The sequence below is a fragment of the Jaculus jaculus genome, chromosome 6, assembly GCF_020740685.1.
Source record: "Jaculus jaculus isolate mJacJac1 chromosome 6, mJacJac1.mat.Y.cur, whole genome shotgun sequence".
Classification (NCBI taxonomy): Eukaryota; Metazoa; Chordata; class Mammalia; order Rodentia; family Dipodidae; genus Jaculus; species Jaculus jaculus.
Genome location: NC_059107.1, coordinates 27175508 through 27195557, shown reverse-complemented (window position 1 = coordinate 27195557; position 20050 = coordinate 27175508). Strand labels below are relative to the sequence as shown.

At 51.8% G+C, this 20050-nt stretch overlaps 1 protein-coding gene across 1 annotated transcript in view; it reads right to left on the bottom strand.

Annotated features, from left to right (window-relative positions):
* Positions 1-14295, bottom strand: part of Fgf18 (fibroblast growth factor 18) — a 38348-nt gene extending 24053 nt beyond the window's left edge. Inside the window, exons 1-2 of the mRNA XM_004665000.2 lie at positions 14221-14295; positions 13955-13991 (exon numbers count right to left, since the gene is read on the bottom strand). Of these exons, the coding sequence (XP_004665057.1) occupies positions 13955-13991; positions 14221-14252 (69 nt within the window). The 5' untranslated portion in view covers positions 14253-14295. The remainder of the gene's footprint in view (positions 1-13954; positions 13992-14220) is intronic.
* Positions 14296-20050: the final 5755 nt, after the last annotated feature.

The following is a 20050-nucleotide window of genomic DNA, read 5'->3' as shown; positions in this document are numbered from 1 at the left end:
CAGAAGTAAAAAGTACTTGTTTGTGAAACCTGGCAACCTAGATTCTATTCTGCAGAACCCACCTAAAGCCAGATGCATGTGTCTGAGTTCATCTGCAATGGCAAGAAGCCTTGGCTAACCCATACTCTCTCTGCTCACAAATAAATATTTTTTCCCTTCTATTTATTTATTTATTTAGTTAGTTAGTTGTACACGTGTGGGGGGGGGCATGCCAGGGTCTCTTTCTTTTGCATACAAATGCCATTGCTCGTGCCACTTTTAGAGTCCAGCTTTATGTGGATGGCTGGGGAACCAAACCTGACCAGCAGGCTTTGCAAGCAAGCACCTTTAACAGCTGAGCCATCTCAGCCCCTCAGACTCCTTGGAAAAGCAAGAGCCCTACCCTACCTAATGGCATGCTGGGACTAACGTGAGGAGGACTTGAGCAGATGGGGAGACAACCAGCGTCCACACCACCACGGGAAGGATTAAGGGTCCCCATGGCAGGTAGGAGGGGACGTGACAATCTCAGTGTGGGCCAGAGTCCACAAGCCTCCTCTCCTGGAGCTACACAAGGACTCCTCCCCATTCCTTCATGGTCCTAATGCTCACCCGTACCACCAGTATTAACCCCCAGCCCAGGCTTCCTTGCAGAATGCTTCAGTTTGCATGTCCCGTGGACACTGCCTGGACCTCCCGATGTCTGGTTCCCATTGTCCACGAAAGCCAATGCACATGGCTCCCACGGGGACAGTGTGCCCCTAATTCCTTGCTGGCCTCCTGCTAACCCAGTACATGTTGCCCCTGCTGCTAATTAATTCATTCATCCTCCATCAAATAAAGCCTTCCTAGAGAGTCCTCCGCAGTGCCCACATTCCCCGGGGCTTCCCACCACACACGCATGGAGGTCCTCACTGACCCAGACCCTAGCAGCAAGCCCTCGACGCTTCGCCTCCTTCCTCTCCTCCTGTTCCTTCTCCACCTCCGGCGCTGAGTGTTCGGCCCCAGAGCCTTCCGCACACACAGAACACGCCAGCGCCCGGGGCCGTGCCCCAGCTCTCACTTCCGTTCTATGCACCTTCTCAGATCTTGACACTCTGGTCTCCTTTACTTCCCCAAGCATCTATCTGCTCACATGAGACCTCAGACAGGCCTTCCTGGACCACGTTTTGGAAGTAGTCACACTTCTGTCACCCTCCATACTTACGCTTAGTGTTCCCTTCTAGCACATGTCAGCCTACCTAGCTTTTGTCTGTCTGTCCCCAATATACTGATGGCACCAGGAAAGACGGACTTGTCTTTCCGTGTGTTGCTAATTCCCCAGCATCTGACAGGCACCCTAGCACTTGCTCAATGAGTGAATGAACAGATCAAATGTTCATGAGACTCGGAGTCCTGACATGCTATGAAGCAGTAAACTATGTTCTCTTGCATCCTAATAACTGGATACAAGTCCCATCCCATCTTAACCATAAATCTGAACAAACCCGTAAGTCCAACAGTGTTCTGGATTTTTTTTTCCATGCACTGACTGAGTTTGACACACTGTTAGGCACATGGGACCCCATTCCCAGGACAGCATGGCCCTCGCTGGGTAGATTCTTCCAGACCCTGGCTGTCTGAACATGACTCAGCCTCAGCTCCCTCAGCCACAGTAGGCATGAGGAAGATGGTCCCACCTCGGGGGTTGCCCCCAACACTGAATACAAACGCAGCACAGTAGGTGTTCTCGGCCAGCCATATGTAGCTTGGAGTCAGTGCTGGGCCAGGGTAACAACCGAGTGAATATACTGGAACACTCCACAAGACTCCAAGTGGAAGCCCAGCGAAGCAGATTACAGTCTGGGAGGGAGTTACTGCTTTTGAGAGTCCCAACACTCCAATGTCATGGGATACGACATATCTTCCACTTAGCAGATGTGGAAATCAAGGTTCACAAAAGCCCATTCTGCAAGGCATAGAATGGAGCTCTGCAGTATCCCTGGTCTTCATGTCCAGCCCAGAACCAGACATTGCCTCACTTCCCACCCTCATGCTGCCCCAGAGGTCCAGCCCTGGCATTTGCCCAGAAGACCCCACATCCGGGACCAATGACCTTTCCTGCAGTCAAGTCTGTCCCCTGTCCCCTCCCCCCAGAGATAGGCACTGGCATCCACTCTGTCCTCCAACTCTCCTCGTGCTCACAGGAGACCTTATCGACTAGAGGTCAAACCAATCTCCTCACCCCCAGTCCCTAAGGGGAGATGCTCGACCTCAGAAGCTGGCCTCCCATTAATGATTTTCCTCCCTGGCCCACTGGACAGTGGCAGAATGGGTGACCCAGGGTCAGCAGGGGTTGTGGGGTAGCACTTCCCCAGGATGGAGAGGAGATCATCCATCTTGCCCAGCTTCTACCCATTTAAGGCACACTCTGTGGCCAGTTATCAATCCCCATGAGGTCGTGGGGCAGCCTCTGCTGGAAATGGGGTCCTGCCTCTTGAACAGCTGAAGTGTTCTGGGCGCCTCTGGTGGGCTCAGGCCACCAGCTCCTTTTGCCTTCAGAAGCCTTCCCTAGAAGTCCCTGACCCCAGCCTCCCAGGGGAGGCTCAGGACATGTTACTGTCCCCAGATACCAGCCTGCCTGTCTCAACCAGCAACACCCCCCATCTCAGCTTGGCCCAGGAAGTGCAAATGCTTGCCAAATGTCTATGGCCAAGAATAAGGGACACCTTGAGGCCAGCAGTGACTCCACCTTTCCCACCCAGAAAAACTGAGGGTCTTGCAGACAGAGGCAAGGGATGCTTTAAAGCTTTGGGTGGCTACATATTCCCTGGCTCCAGGCATCCTGTTAAGAAGCCCCCAAGTGATGACTCAGAAGGTATATCATGGTGTTGGAAAGAAAGGACCGCAGTGTTCAGTACTGCAATATCTCTATCACACCTTCCAAGGCTCAGTGTCTAATGTGGAAGAGGTGGCAGAAAGAATGTAAGAGCCAAAGGAAGGGTAGGACTCCTTACAGTGTGCTCCCCCCAGACACAAAATGGCCTGGATATCCATGGCTTCACAGTGCCTGACACAAATCCATCATAAGAGGAGGAAAAGATCATGACATCAAAATTAAAAGAGAGACTGATTGAGATAGGGAGGGGCTATGATGGAGAATGGAGTTTCAAAGGGGAAAGTGGGGGGAGGGAGGGTATTATCATGGGGTATTTTTTATAATCATTGGAAGTTGTTAATAAAAAATTTGGAGGAAAAAAAAAAAAGAAGCCCCCAAGATATGACCCTGGTCTAACTCCTTTAACCACTTGAGCTGTGGATCACCAAGGGGTCAGAACGAGCCCATTTCACAGACTGGACTTCAAAGCCATCTGTCAAGGGTCATGGGTCTGGGTGTGGGTGAGCTCAACTCTAAGCTCTGCATGTGCAGATGCACACACAAAGGCAGGCCTGTCTTGGAAACCTTCACTTCTCTTGCCCTCTAGCTAGGTACAGTGGCAGTTCACAGGGCTCCAAGCCCATGGGGAACATCTCCAGTGGAAGATGGTGCTCTGTCGGCCCAGCTTTCCCCCACATCTTAGGCAATCTATGGTCAAAGTAGACTTTCCAGCCGGGTGTGGTGGCACACGCCGTTAATCCAAGTGCTCAGGAGGGAGAAGTAAGAGGACTGCTGTGTGTTCAAGGCCACCCTGAGTGTACATAGTGAATTCTAAGTCAGCCTGGGTGCAGCAAGACCCAACCTCGAAAAAACAAAGGGGGGGGGGCAAAACGTTGACGACCCACAGTGGAAAGTCCCCCTGTCTCCCAAGACTTCAGATTCTCCCCACCTGGCCCTTCCTGACACCCTGGGGGTTGTGCTCTGGTGGAAATATTCCCTCTTCAATGCAGAACTGCTCACACACAAGAGCGCACAGGGCCCACGGCCTGCAAGTCTGCCAAGGCCTCAGTGCAGGAATGTCAACAGGTGGCTCTGCCTGTGATCCAGCACCATCCAGATTCAGTGCAGGGGATGAGGCGCCTCTCTGCTCAGAGCCCTCCCTGGTCCCAATGTCCTGAGCACAACGCCCAGTGTTTCTCAGAGGTCCAGTCCCTGCCTCCCCTCCTGCCCTCACCTTGGGGAGAATCTGTCCAAAATAAAAAAAAAAAAAAAAGCCAGGCGTGGTGGTGCACTCCTTTAATCCCAGCACTCTGGAGGCAGAGGTAGGAGGATCAGCATGAGTTCGAGGCAACCCTGAGACTCCATAGTGAATTCCAGGTCAGCGTGGGCTAGAGTGAGACACTACCTCGAAACCCCCCCCCCCAAAAAAAAAGGTCTGGGGCTGGAAAGATAGCTCAGCAGTTAAAGGCACTTGCTTCCAAAGCTTGTGGGCCAGGTTTCAATTCCTAAATCACCCATATAAACTGGATGCAAAAAAAAAAAAAAAAAAAAAAGATGCAAGAGTCTTCTGGTCATTTGCAGTGGCAAGACGCCCCGGTGCACCCCAAGAACACGTGAGTACGCATGCCCACACACACACATACATGCAAATAATTTCTGTCAGCCCCAAAAGGCCAAAAGGTGTCTCATCCAGCACAGGACACCCAAAATCTACCAGTGTTCCTCTTGGACTGCTGGTTCAGCCCCTGACTCTGAGCCATGCTTGGAGTTAACCAGTTTTTCCCAGGCCACACTTTCCATAGACCTCCATCATACTGTGCGGATCACCTACACGGTGACAGAGTAACTAGCCCCAAGTGGCCTGTGGGTTACCTAGCTACAACAACAATTGTTGACTCATCTCTTCAAAAATCCTCAGTTTTCCTATCAACAAAATGGAGACTGTTGGGCTACAGAGATGATTCAGCACTTAAGGCACTTGCCTGCACAGCCTAAGGATCCAGATTCGATTCCCCAGTATGCACATAGCCAGATGTACATGATGGGGCATGCTTCTAGAGTTCGTTTGCAGAGGCTGGAGGTCCTGGCACACCGCATTTTCTCTCTATCTGCCTCTTTCTCTCTCAAATAAATAAAAATAAAAGCATTTTTTTAATGGGGACTGTTTATATTTCTCTCAGAGAAAGACTACTTTTAGGTTTTGGTTGTTGCTTTTGTTGGTTTTTGTTTTTCAAGGTAGGGTCTGCTCTTAGCCAGGCTAACCTGGAATTCACTATGTAGTCTAGGCTGGCCTCGAACTCACAGTGATCCTCCCATCTCAGCCGCCGGAGTGCTGGGATTAAAGGTATGCACCACCACACCCAGCTATTCTCTTGTTTCTTAAGGGCCGTGTTTTTTTAATTCCCACTATAGGTGAATTATTCTACATGATCTGCAAAGCAATGCTACACACCCCTCCCACAGTTTACAGAGGGGGAAAGTGAGGACTCAGGGAGGTCCAGTCACTTGTCCACAGGGTTAGTGAGGAGAAGACAAGGTTCAGTTCAACTTCCTCTCTGGCTCTCTCATCGCTTCTCCCCCACCACCACTGCCCTCTCCCTGGCCACCTCTTCCCACTGCAATGTCCCTCTTGTCCTTTGTTTCAGTTACTGCTCAGTCAACTAAGGTCCAAAAATATTAAATGGAAAAACTGAGCCAGGCAGTCTTTAATCCCAACACTTGGAGAGGTAGGAGGATCGCTGTGAGCTCGAGGACACCCTGAGACTACATGGTGGATTCTAGGGTCAGCCTAGGATAGAGTGAGACCCTACCTCAGAAGACAAAAAAACCAAAAAAAAAAAAAAAAAAAAATCCAGAGTGAACAATTTATTACATTGACATCACAGCACCATTCTGAAGAGCACAATGGAATCTCTTACTATCCCTCCGTCCAGAGCTCCTGTGCTGCACCTGAAACCTTCTCGAAGGGGAGCAGCCTTCTCCGCTCTCGGCTACAGTCTGAGCGTCACAGTACACGCACATGGTGTTCACTTCCATCCTCGCTTTCACCACCCTGTGAAGATCTTGGAACACATCTCCCTATATAACCGTGCAATGGGACAGAAACCACAGTTGAGAGGGAAGGGAGGGCTATTGCTCATGACAGGGCTGGAACCTACTTCTCTGCACAAGGCCAGAGGACGAAAATCCCACTGATGACTCCCAACCAGACCTGGACCTGCAACCTTAAGCCAGAGAGCAAAACTCACAAATTCTACCATACCCTAGACACATGCTAAGTACAGGTCAGGGACTTTCATCTTACTCCTCAGGCAACCTGAGCTGGTCCAAACTATACTACCGGATGCTCCAGGTGACACAAGAAGGCGCAAAAAGCTCAGAGGACTGGTTCCAGGGTGCATAGCAACTGACATAGCCATGATATGCACCCATCTCCGGCTCTAGAGCAGGAGTTTCCTGTAAAGAAAGGCGAGGGGAAAGACAGGGTGTAGCCCCCACCCTTGACAGTGTCCCATCCTCCTTCCTGCAGCTCCGGCCTCGGGTCTGTCTCATCGTGCCACACTCCGCTCCCCACACCCACAACAGACAGAAAGTGAGGTCGCAAGGGGCTCTTTCCCCACCCCCAGCCTGTCCATTAAGCTCCCAAGACTATCAATGTATTGATTGGCCAAGCCATCAACCCGGGAGGGGCGATGCGCGATGGGGGCTGGGCCTGAAGGGCAGCTTCCCTCTCCCTGTACGTCAGCCTTCTCCCTACAGATCATCGACATGGAGGTCTCTGAAGCACGTAGTTGACCACAGAGCCAGCCTGAGGATGAGGGCAGGACCTGCACAGACCCAAGCCCTCTCCCCTTCCTCTCCAGCATCTACTCCATCTCCCTTAAGCCCTTGGTGGAAGGAAGGTAGCCACTGCATGTAGATCCTAAACACGCCCTCCATGCGGGCACTCTTCCATGCCCACCAGCGCGCCTGTGCTGTGGTCATTCCTGAACTTGATGTCCCAGCCATCACAACAGGCTTACAGCTCTGTGAGCACTCCAGGCTCTCGTCCCTACCCCTCTAAGTGGCCTGTTCCAGGTGCCTCACTCGTCTTCATACGCCCATGTGCATGTGCACACACAGACTCCTAGATATGTAGGTTCACGGTGGGCTCTGCTCCCCTACCCTCCAGTTCTTGCCACATCCCAATGGCTGGGACAGGGACACATTCCCCAGGGGCCCAGCGTGTGGCGCAGGAACAGAAGAGACTCAAGTCCAGGTTCACGTCCCCAAGCTCTTTGCTTTCCGAGCTTGGGAAGGGTCCAGTGCCCTACAACCTTCGGCAGGACTTCCAGGAAGAACTGATGGTCAAGCAGGTCTCAAACCACCAGAGCCAACACAGCTGCGGTAACCCCTCACTTTACCCCACCAGGAGCCTGCCTCTGTGCCAAGTGCTCTCCCCGGGGACCACTTCCTAACAACTGCAGGTGGGACAGGCTCCATTCGGATGCCTCGTTAATGCCCGGTATGGCGGGGACAATGGATCTACTGGGTCGCACTAATCAGCAGCCAAGGCAGGGTGTGACCTACTGGGAAGGATCCAGAGTCTGTCCTTTCTGTCCCGGAGAGTTGCAGCAGAGAATGCAGCGGGTTAGTGACAAGTACCAAGGGATTCCGAGGCAGAAGGTGGGTGGGAGGAGAGATTGCCATACAAAGCTACCCAAAGTGTCTGCCATTTCGCCCCACAGGGGGCAAAGGGAAAGCTAAAACTATAGGGGGCAAACACAGTCCCAGGACAGGTATGCAGCAAGAGTCCCCTACATTTTCACGGATTGCTAGTGAGGAGCGCCTACTGAATGAGCACCTGGTCTGGGATGTAGTTTCCATTCCTCCTACTAAAGGACCTAGGAGATATTGGAGTTTTTGTTGCCTTTTTTTTTTTTTTTTTTGAACTCATAATTCTCTTGCCTCAGCCTCCCAATGCCGGACTGTAAGCTAAGCACCAACTTGCCCAGCTCTGAGAGGGTATCAGTATTCCTATGAGAAAACAGAGGCTCAGAGAAGTTTAGGACCTTGCCCAAAGCCACACAGCCCAAGTAGTAGAATGACAGATGCCGACCTAAGTCCTATGTCTAAGACACCAACACAGACCGGAGCAGGCTGGCTGTCACTGGTCCAAGACACATGCCATTCCTTGCTTTCATACAGTATACCCAGAGCACAGCACAGAAGTGACCAGGCTATTACAATTACTCAGTGGTTTGTTGAGCATTGGCCACTGTACCCCATGCAGTTCCTATGACAACCCCTAAAAAAGGAGGTGCTTCACATTATCCCACTTTTAAAGATGGGGAAAACCGAGGTATAGAGAGTGGACAGTTACAGTCCCTGTGTCGAAAACCTGAAGGCCTCTCTTTGCCGAAGCCTCTGTGTTGAGCTTCTCAGAGGCTTCCTCTCTGGCACTCTGCTGGATCCACCAAGCTGAGAGAAGTCACAAGCAAGGCCATGCCAATGACTGACCACAGACACTCGGAGCTCTTCTGTGTAGTGACCTACAGCTGACTGGTGCCTTGTTTTTGGTCCCATCATGGACACAGCAGCATTTTTAAATGCCACTCCAATGCCAACACAAAAGAACTACTAGCCAGACACACAATAGCCCAAGAGGCCACTTACCTGCTAATGTTCCAAAAAAAATGCCAACACTCAGGCCCAGGTGCTGTGAGCAGACTCAAGCACATCCCCCAGCCCTGACCACATCAGCATCCCCCTAGTGAGTGAAGGGCAGTACCTGCACCTCTCACTCACAGAAAACAGCACAGGGCACAGCCCAGCAACCTCTGGCACCCACAAGAGCCAGTTTAACAGCTCCACACCTACTAAGAGACAGCAGTGCTTACTAAATCTGACTGGCAGGAGTCAGGAACCAGCCCTCCCAGGGCCAGAAGTACAGAAGATAGGTCTAGATGGCTGTCCACTCTCTATCCAATCCCCTGGGGAAGTAGAGACTGTTTTATGAGGTTTTATGTTTTGTTTGTTGGGTAGGGTGTGGTTTTTTGCAATTTTATGCACAGAAAAGCTGAGAGGATGGGCTGGGGAGATTGCTCATCAGTTAACGTGCTTGCCTGCAATTTCTTAACAACCAGAGTTTGATTCCCCAGGACCCATATAAAGCCAGATGCACAAAGTGGTGCATGTATCTGGAGCTCGTTTTCAGTGGCTAAAGGCTATGGCACACCCATTCTCATTCTCTCTTTCCTTGCAAGTAAATAAATATCTTTTTAAAAACTGAGAAGTTAAGAGCCGGGCGTGGTGGCGCATGCCTTTAATCCCAGCACTCGGGAGGCAGAGGTAGGAGGATTGCCATGAGTTCGAGACCACCCTGAGACTCCATAGTGAATTCCAGGTCAGCCTGGGCTAGAGTGAGACCCTACCTCGAAAAACAAAACAAAACAAAACAAAACAAACAAACAAACAAAAAAACTGAGAAGTTAAGGAACTTACCCAAGGTCACACAGTAACCAGAAGATACAGGCACAATTTGGACCAGGCTGGCTGACTCGGGCCTTCATCTTGCCTCTCAATAAGCCTGAGATTTAGAGTCAGACAGCCAGTTGAATCCAGTTCTGCCTTTCTGTGTAAAAGGCAGGTGACTATGAGTGGCTGAGCCACTTGATTCTCATCCAGAGAACTCCCTAATCCCAGGCTGTTTTTGAAACATGTCCTAGACAGTACTGTATAAGAAAACACACCAGACCTGGAGGCATCATGAATACTGTTGCTGATGCTGACAGTAACCTGACGGGCATACTGCACCTCAGTGCACCCAAGACTAGACTTCTCTGCAAGAGCACCAGGTCCGAACCACAAACTCCCGCTGATGATAGACACTTCCTCCTCTTCCTGCTCCAGACTCTCTCTGAGGGCCCACAAAACCAACAGAGCTTCCCCAGAGTAGCGGCAAGGACGCACTCGTGATCCCCATATCCTTCCCCTGGCCCTCTGACATGGACTATGTCAACGATAAGAAAAGTTAAAACCGGAACCAGATGTGGTGGCACACGCCTTTAATCCCAGCACTTGGGAGGCAGAAGTAGGAAGATCGCTGTGAGTTCAAGGGCACCCTGTGATTACATTGTGAATTCCAGGTCATCCTGGGCTACAGCGAGACCCTTCCTTGAAAAAACAAAAAAACTAGGCAGGAAAGATGGTCCAAGTGAAGATTCTTGCTTGCTTGCAAAGCCTGCCAGTCTGGGTTCGATTCCACAGTACCCAGGTGAAACCAGATGTGCAAAGTAGCATCTGCATCTGGACTCCATTTGCAGTGTCAAGAGAGAGGAGAGAGAGGAGAGGAGAGGAGAGGAGAGGAGAGGAGAGGAGAGGAGAGGAGAGGAGAGGAGAGGAGAGGAGAGGAGAGGAGAGGCCCTGGTGAGCCCATGCTTTCTCTCTAAATAATTTAAAACTCCAAAGCAAGTCTGGACCCAGTTGTAGGAATGGCTGCAGGGTATCCTGCTCCTCTGCCCTCATTCACCCTGGGAAGGAGGCTGGGAAAGAAAGCTGAACCCTAGGACCTCCAAAATACCCACCTCGAGCTCTGGGGTCCTCACACACATCTGCACTCTCTTAGGTGTTCGGAACCTGGGGACACTGATGTAGAGGCAGCTGACCTCTCTACCTGTGCTGTGGGAAGCCAATTAGGACCTCTCTCTAAGAACACCAGCATGCCTCTGGAAACTTCCTGAATAGCGTGAGGATGCCTTCTAGAAAAGATGGAAGGAATACAAGATTTTTGAATCCAGAGTCTTGGCTCTTAGCCATGGCCTTGAACAAATCCCTTCCTCCTTCAGTGCCTGGCTTTCTCCTCGGAAGAAGCAGGAATGTGACTCCAGCCTTCCCAGGATAGGAGCTGCTTTGAAATGCTTATAAGCCACTTGGCTCAGCCTCTTTCTCGTTCATCCTACAGGACAGCTTCCAGACCTCCTCTTGTCCAAGGACACTGTCCCCAGCGTCCCCATCCTAGCCAGCCTGTAAGAAGGGCCGAAACCCCATTGACAAGGCTGGGTGTGGGTGGTCAAGCAGACAGGGAGTGTGGAAGGAAACCTCCAACCTTGAACACCTCCTGGAGAGACTGGAGAGACAGGAAGTGGCTCTGTGGGAGGAACAAGGAGCTGGCAGGAGGGACAAGTGATCATTGTTGCCCACCCAATCCTGCCTCACGCCTGGCCAATGTGGGGAAGGCCAAGACCTAGCGGAGCCTGGCGGCAGGAACAATGTCAGGCAGGTGTCAGAGGAGCCTCGTGAAAGGCCCAGCTCGGTGTCATTGTCAGAGCTCAGCCAAGTGCAGAAAAGCAATTTACTGGTCACGCTGCCTGCTCCCCGCAGAAATTTTTAAAATTCTTCCGATTTGAGCTATCGGCAGTGTCCCGAGCCGTGTGGAGAAAGGATGAAGGAGTTTTATTAAATTCTCAGCTTCCTGCTTCCCAGGGTGGCCTTCGGTGAGGGCGGGGCTCACCACATGGGGTGTGGAAAGTGTTTGGCATTGAATGCATTCATGGAAATGGGGTTAGGGGGGGCAGGGTCCCATTTGGAACCTGGTGGCTGAAGACTTGGGAGGAGGGGAGGATCCCAGAAACTCCACTGCTAAGACTATACTAGTCTGCAAAACAACAGTGGAGGGGCAGGAAGAGAAGGACACAGGTATACTCATTTTCCAGTGGTATATCCACCTCCTGAGTGAATAAGAATTTGGAAAATTTCTCCCACTTCCAGCATGAAATATGCCCTTCATTTTCAGACCTATTCTTTTACAAATGATGAAACCAAGATTCCCAGGGAGCCACAGAAATGGCATAATGAAGCTGAGCTCTAGGCACGGTGCACACCATGGCTAACTTGGGGAGCCCTCCCGGACCTCTGCCTGCACCACAGGCTCTCCAGGTCTGCTTGTATGTAACCTGCCCAGGACCCTGCCATTTTCCCAGAACCCATCCAAAACTGCCTCTGCAGGGGACCAGACTCCAAGCCACTGCGCCACTGCAGACCCCTCATCTCTACACCACTGAGGACCACCCTACCTCTGCCACTGAGCCTGTCAATCTTGCCCTCCACATTTCTTTTAGAGATCCCAGGTACTGGGATGCTGAGAACCCACTGGACTAGTACACTATTTTCTTTCCAAAGTTTCAGGGGCACCCCATCCAATCCCATCCTTAGATACCACAAAGATGTGCGGACTAGGAGTTAAAAAGCATCAGCCCTGTACAGCCTGTGGGTGGAAAGACTAGAGGGGTCAAAACAGTAAAGGGGAGGGGGAGGAAGGAAAGAAAGGAGGCTCCCTCACCTGCTTAGATATGCTGCCTCTTGACCTACCCCAGGTGGACCACCCAGCTCTTTCCTCTGATACTGGCTTTAACTCTGGCCAAGAGGTAGAGGTGGGAAGCACAGTCTAGACTCCCTCCCTCACACGCTCCCATCCGAGAACACAAAGACCACCCAGCAGCCCCTCCTGGGCCTGACTTCAAGAACTAAAGAGCAGCAGGCATGCATATGCTTGGGCAGCGGAAGTCCAAGGGCTCCTCTCCACCTCCATTCTAATTTTCTCAGCTCCCACCCCAGGCTCAGCCCAAACCAGACAAGCAGACCCCCTGGAGTAACCCTAGGGCCCTGCCCTCTGCTTGGGGGACTCAGCTGCGGACCAGGCATCTCATGCCTGGCACTGGCCTTTCTCTCTGACATCGACCATTCCCCATAACTGTCCCCCCCCCACCCCCTCCAGCCCCTTCACCACACAGGGTCACATCTGCTTTGGCAAACAGCCAGGGTTAAGTTACTGACTCCAGTTGTATTGATTCAAGGAGTCACTGGGGACCCTAGACTAGCCAACAGAAGGAAAGAGCCCATCAGTCTGTCCATCCATCCATCCTTCTAGCCCCCAGTCCCAACGGTTGCCTCGAGCTCCGTGCCTACCCTGGGGATAATAGTCCTCTCTGACGACCCACCAGCAACAAACGCTGCAGGAGACTAGGAATCACAGCAGAGTTCAACACACACACAACCTTCCTTGTACCAGAAAGCTCGGAGAACCACCACTGACCCGTGCACAAGGCTAATCAAAGACCAGGCATCCCTCACCCTGGAGGGACACCTGCCTTATACAGTCAGGGTCCTAGGTACTCCCTTTGTGGTTATAGGTGTTGGGGGGGGGGTTAGCTAGTACTTCCTATTACCCTTGCCCCCCCCCACCTAGGCAGACCTGGTCTGGTTCTAATCGGGGCTGAAGTCGACTCCCTCTCCCCCCCCCCGCCCCTTTTCCTTCATTTCCACGGCTTTGGAAGCCAGAGCGTTCCAACTGTCTGTGTGCCAAGACCTTCCCGAGTCTGAAAGCCGCTGAAGTAACAGATCAGATTTTAGCAAGTGCTTTCCAGGCTGAGCGCCAAGCCCTCCTCTGATTCACTGCGAGCGAACGGGGACCGGGCGGGGAACCAGCCCAGAGCTGCACCACCTTGGGCAAGGGCGTGTGGGGCAGAGCGCACTCCCGACGGGGAGCAGCCTTGGGGAAATGGTTCTCTCTTCTTGCTGTCTCCCACTCTCGCTGTCTCTCCTTCCTCCCTCTCGCAATCTCTCTCTCTCTCTCTCTCTCTCTCTCTCTCTCTCTCTCTCTCTCGTACAACTAAAGCATTCAATCTCTCTCTCTCTTTCTCTCTAATTTACAACTAAAGCTTTTTCTCTGGACTCGAAATCCACTCAGCTGAAAGCGGCCTTTTTGTTTGGAAGCGCGAACAGCGATGGTAAAGGGACAGTTGGCAGAGAAAAATCCTTGGGTCCCAACCGCTCCCCAGCTGCAGACGGGGAGTGTGTAGGGGGGTGTCTTGGAGCAGGACACGCTGCTTGAGCTGAAGCCCTGTAGACCTCTCCACCTAGGCCGACAGGGGACGCAACAGCCAGAACTGGCTTGATCCCCACACCAGAGCTAGCTCCTCGCCCTTGGCCGGTGCCCCGCGGGCGCTGGACGCACGTGAAGCCGCCCTTCTGCGCCCTGGGAACAGGTGCACTGGGCTCGGCGCCCAGGAGGGGTGGGGCACCTGGAGGGGGGTGCGGTCCTGGGGAGGGAGGGGTGTTCGGCCGGGGGAGTCCACGTACCTGTACCTGGAAGCACAGCAGCAGAAAGTGTAAACACCTGCGGGAGAGAGATGGAGAGGCGGTCAGTGGGACTTGAGCGAAGGGACGCGGAGAAACAGACACACAGGCAAAAGAAAAAAAGAAAGAAAGAAAGAAAAAAGATCTGGGGTGGAGGGTAGCGAACAGACGGCCGGGCGGACACAGCCACGGGCACACACACGGACAGACAGACGGCCGGGTGGTCAGGCAGGAAGGCAGGGAGGACGACCCCGCACGCGGGCACTTACAGGCAAGTGCAGGCGGAGGGCGCTGAATACATCGCTGGGCGGGGGGGAGGCGGCGGCTCCTAGCCCAGCCTGCACATGTCCGCTCGGCGAGGCCGGGACCGGGCGCCTCCGCCGCCTCCGCCGCCGCCGCCGCCGCTGCTGCTGCTCCCTCCTCGCCGGCTGCTGCTGCTGCAGACTCTGCTGCTCCGGGGCGCTCCGCGGCGCGCCCTGCGGCATCAGCGCCCCGCGCGGCTCCTCCCGAGCGCTGCGCCCTCCGAGCTGGCGCGGGGGCTGCGGGGCGACCGCCGAGAGGCTGAAGGAGGCGTCCGGCCGGTGCGGGGAATCTTGCCCACTGCCGGCGGGAAGAGAAGGACGTCTGTGGCGTCCGCTGGAGGCTGCTGTCTGCCCAGGCTCAATCCGGGGGCAGCATGTGAAGCGGGGATGGATGGATGGATGGATGGATGGATAGATGGATGGATGGGTGGATGGATGGATGGATGGGTGGAGGCTGGGGGCTCGCTCTCTGGCCAGGGCCAGGGGTCAGCGCTCTGGGGCTGGTGCGCGTGGCTGCAGCGCGAACGGGTCACGGCCGCTCCGTCTGGGCGCCCGCCGGCTCATGTCTCCTCCTCCGCGTCTCTCCGGCACTGCGCATCGCCGCCTCCCTCCCACCGCTGGCGGCGGCCGGGGCGTTTTCTACGCGCGGGCGGCGAGGGGGCGGGGGGTCGGGGGCGGGCCCGGGCCCGAGCCGGCACAATGAGGATGCGGGCCCGGGGGCTCCCCCCCTCGGGGCGCGGCCGGATGGGCGCTCGGCAGCTCTACTGGGTGCGCCGCGCCCACATCAAAGGCGGCCCCGGCCTGCTCCTCTGCCTGCCTCGGCCTCCTCCTCCTCCTTCTCCGGGAGGAAGGGAGACACACTCTCGGCGGCGGTGGGACCCGCAGCTCCGAAGGGGCGGAACCGCCAGAGCCGAACCGATGAGCGCTGGAAGCCGTCGGAGCTCCGCGCCCGGGCGCACTGACCCGCGCCGCAGCGCAAACGTTGGCCCAGCTGGGCCGGCGACAGTCCCCCAAGAACGCAGTTAGGTGCGGAGTGCCTCCCCGCCACACACGCACTCACTTACACGCGCTTTTCGCACTCACACCCACCAACGTTTTGAGTGGGAGCAAGCAAGGAAAAGGCGGGCCAGGCCCAGCCCCCTATGCGGCTCCACTTAAAAGGGGAGGGTCGCCTAAAGGCCACGCAAGATCGTGTCTTTTCCCAGACACCTTTCCGGTGGGAAGAAAACGCTAAGCGAAGCCCTCTTCCTCTCTATTCGTCGCTGCCATGGGGGGGGGGGTGTTCAGGGCTCAGGGGCGTCTTCTCCACCCCCACCCGAGCCCCTCCGGGGTCAGTTCTTGGGATCCCAGCTGCCCTCTCCAGCGACCCCAATTTGGAAACACACGGCTACCACCTAGCGGTTCCCAAGAGTTACTGCAATCCTAGCCAGAGCTTACTGCGTTCCTAGGAGTAGCCAGGACTCTGGTCAGCGACCACTCCAGGCCCTCTTCCGGACTCCTCTCAAAAGCCGGACTAAGAATTGCTTGTTTGCATCCTAAGCAGGTTGTTTTCTTTTGTAGGCCCACTCTCAAGACTCTGGACCCCCGACCTTGATAATCACCAACCCCCAAACTTCGTCCACTAACCCCGAAATGCAGATACTATCACAAGATTGCCTCATTTCTTTCAGCCAACCTCTGCTTCTGACTGGGTTACAGTGGACAAGAAAAATTAAAACAAACAAAATAAATAAAACTCAGAAATTCAGACTGTTTGGATTTCAACGCCCTCATGTTATTAGCTGCAGCTCATAATCCCATTACACTACAGCATAAACCAAGGAAGGTGCTGTCCAGCAAAGCGACTTTGAGTTATACATATGGGATAGTATTTCTTCCAGATTATTCCTGCAAGCTGCTTTAGGTTTCTTTTTCAAAGCTGGAGCTATTATAAACGTCACTAGAGGCAAGCTTTTTCAATGTTAAATATGCCAATCTCATCTATCAAACAAAAACTACTGTCCCAGGCTGGAGGGATGGCTTAGTGGTTAAGGCATTTGCCTGCAAAACCAAAGGATTGAGGTTCGATTTTCCAGGTCCCATGTAAGCGAGCTGCACAAGGTGGCGCATGCATCTGGAGTTCATTTGTAGTGGCTGGAGGCCCTGGCGCGCCCATTCTCTCTGCCTGCCTGCCTGCCTGCCTCTCTCTCTCTCTCTCTCTCTCTCTCTCTCTCTCTCTCTCTTTCAAATAAACAAATAAAACCTAAAAAAAAAAAAAAAAAGTAAACAAAAAAGGTCACAAAATCCAGCACAGTTCTCAGCATAGATTCAAGAATCAAGCCTAATGTGGTGGTGCACGCCTTTAATCCCAGCACTTGGGAGGCATAGGTAGGAGGATCATCATGAGGCTGCCCTAAAACTACATAATGACTTTCAGGTCCGCCGGAAACCCTACCTTGAAAAACGAAACAAATAAAAAATATCATAGTTCCTGGATTTGAATGTGTCTTCCAACATTTACTTAGAAATCCCAACAGATAGGTCTGAGACTGCTTCCATTCCTTCAAAATATGGCTAAGAGGGGTGAGAAGATGATTCACTCAGTAAAGTGCTTGTAGTGCAAGCATGAGGTCCTGAGTTTGGAATCTCAGCAAGTCCCTTAAAACAAGGGTGTAGTGGTGTGCCTGTAATCCCAGCCCTGGGGAGGAGACAGAAGGATCCCTGGGGCTTAGTGGTAACTCGTTTAGCAGAACCTCTGGCACTCCAGGTTCACGGAGAGACACTGTCTCACAAACTAAAGTGATCAAAAGCCTACGGCAGGGGAGGTCATGTGTTTTACAGGCATAAAGCCTGCTCTTGTCTGGCTAAATGCATTTATTATTCTCACCAAACTGCCCTGAAAGCACTACACTTAATGTTCATATTCATAGATTAATGCTACTCTCACTTTTGTTTAGAGAAGCTTCTCTTTTCAGATGGCGGTGACCACTGGGATGACCCAAAAGGCAACAGTGCTGAGAAGTGACAGAGGAATGCTCAGCACTGAAACATCTCTACCACACTCCAAGGCTCAGGGTCCATTGCGGAAGAGTTGGTGGAAAGAATGTAAGAGCCAAAGGAAGGGCACCACTCCTTACAATGAAACTGCCCAGACAGAAATTGGCCTCGATATCTATGACCTTGCAGTGCCTAGCAATACCTTCACAAGACTTTCATAATAGGAAAAAAGATGGAGAGCAGTTATGAAGGGGAAAGTGGGGGAGGGGGAGGGAAATATCACCGTTCATTGTTAGTTGCCAATAAACAATCTTAAAAAAAAGTGGAAGAGGGCTCAGGGACCCACATAAGTGAGCTGCACAAGGTGGCAATGCATATGGACATTGTTTGCGGTGGCTGGAGGCCCTGTCACACCCGTTCTATCTGCCTCTCTTCCTCCCATCAATGGAAAAAAAATAATGATAATAAAGGGGCTGAGGGCTGGAGAAACGGTTTAATGGTTAAGGTACTTGCCTGCAAAGCCTAGGGACCCAGGTTTGATTCCCCAGTACCCACATAAGCCAGGTGAACAAGGTAGTACATGCATCAGGAGTTCATTTGCAGTGGCTAGAGGCCCTTGCATGTCCATTCTCTCTCATAAAAGATCAAAATAAGGTAGCTGAAGAGACAGTTCAATGGTTAAAGGCACTTGCTTGCAAGGTTTGACAGACCAGGTTCATTTCCCCAATACCATGTAAAACCAGATGTACAAAGTGGCACATGTCTGAAATTTGTCAGTGGCAGGAGGCTCTAGTGTGCTCATGCTGTCTCAAAATATATATGATTTATAATGTATATGTGGTTCTTCAAAGTAGGGTTTTGCTCTAGCTTGGAATTCACTATGTGGTCTCAGGGGGTGCCGCAAACTCACGGAGATCCTCCCACCTCTGCTGGGATTAAAGGTGTGTGCCACCATGCCTGGCTAATAATATTTTTTTAAATATTTTTTGTTCATTTTTTATTTATTTATTTGAGAGTGACAGACACAGAAAGACAGAGGGGGAGAGAGAGAGAGAATGGGCGTGCCAGGGCTTCCAGCCTCTGCAAACGAACTCCAAGACGCGTGCGCCCCCTTGTGCATCTGGCTAATGTGGGACCTGGGGAACCGAGCCTCGAACGGGGGCAAGCGCTTAACCGCTAAGCCATCTCTTCAGCCCCAATATTTTTAAGATAATAAAGTGGAGAGTGAAGGGGGAATGAAGGCACTAGATGTCAGCCTCCTCTTGCCTCCACACGCACTTGTGCACCCATACATATACAAACGTGCACACACATCACACAAAAAATATGTAGCTAAGAATGGTAACTCAGATTTTCCGAGTACAATGAATGAGATCAGCATCTGACACATACTAAACACAAACATATTTTGGCTGTTATTAGTAATAGGGAGGAAGATCATTAGTGAAAGCATTTAAGCAGTATCTTGAGACTCCAAACTTGGCCACTTACATTGTTTCCACCCCTCACACACAAACTGTTTCATACCAGAACGTTACCAATACCCAATTTTCCATATGCATGAGACTTTCCATATGCATGAGTTCCATCTGATTTTGTAATAATGTATATTTGGTATTTAATATGTGTCATTAATTTGGGAGACACTGTTTCTGAGCCCTGTTTGAAACAGACAAGATTCCTAGCTAAAAAAATAAATCATTGCACTTCTGTCAAGGAAGCTGGGCAGTAAGTACACGAGATAATCAATCGCTTTTTAAAACACATTATTTTATATGTTGAGATAATGGGCACGACAGGGCCTCCATCCGCTGCAAACAAATGCCAGATGCATGTGCCACCTTGTGCATGTGGCTTACGTAGGTACTGGGGAATCAAACCTAAGTCTTTGCAGGCACCCATCTTAACCACTGAACCATCTCTCCAGCCCCAACAGCAGCTTTTTCACCAGGACTTCAACAGAAATCAGAAGTAGATTGTTAGTTCAAAGCCCTTGGCTAAATTTAGGTTGCAATTAAAGGTAGGAGACCATCATCCACCACATTAAGGGAATATCCCAGGGAAAAGATGTCAAGTGCTAGGTGTGGGAAAATTTGGGGTGACAGGAAGACTGCTTTGCTGGCAGACATCTTAGCGCAGCCACTTAGTGTGCAGCTGTTTTAACACATACTGCCTCTTCCCAACTCCACTACGAGCTGGTAACACAACTCTTTCTGTTTCACTGCAATTTGTTCTCTAGATATTTGTTGCTACTTTGGACATACTACCTTTGGCCACTTACCATAAATAGCTTTGAAATGAGGGGTCAGAACTCACATCAGCTGGACTACATAATGAAATGGAGGAATGGGGCTGATGCTGCACATTAGAGTGAATGCCTAGCATTGGTTAGCACAAAACAAAAAACCTCACCTGCCCCATCACTAGTAGAATACCGGCTAAGTGGTCGTGTTTTAGAGTCGAGCACACCTGCGTTCAATTCCTTACTCTAGGGTAGTAAACGTGGGCAGTTTTGAAAATGTTGAACTCGATGAAATCCAAGCCCTGTAAAGCACATAAATGCTTTGTTTATTGATCTCTAAACACCTATACAACTTTGCAACAGCTTGCTTTAAGTCCAGGTGTGAAGAGTTTTCTATCTTTCCATCCCAGATGGGAGGACTAGCCTATGACTCAGCATGTCTGTGGAGATGCAGCTTTAGGTAACATGATCAATGGCAGTCATACTTTGGCAATAAATTAGAACCTCAGAGCTGAAGGTTTACATTTTTTCTCAAAACCTCTTTGAACATCCATGTCCTCAAAACCTGGACTTCAGTTG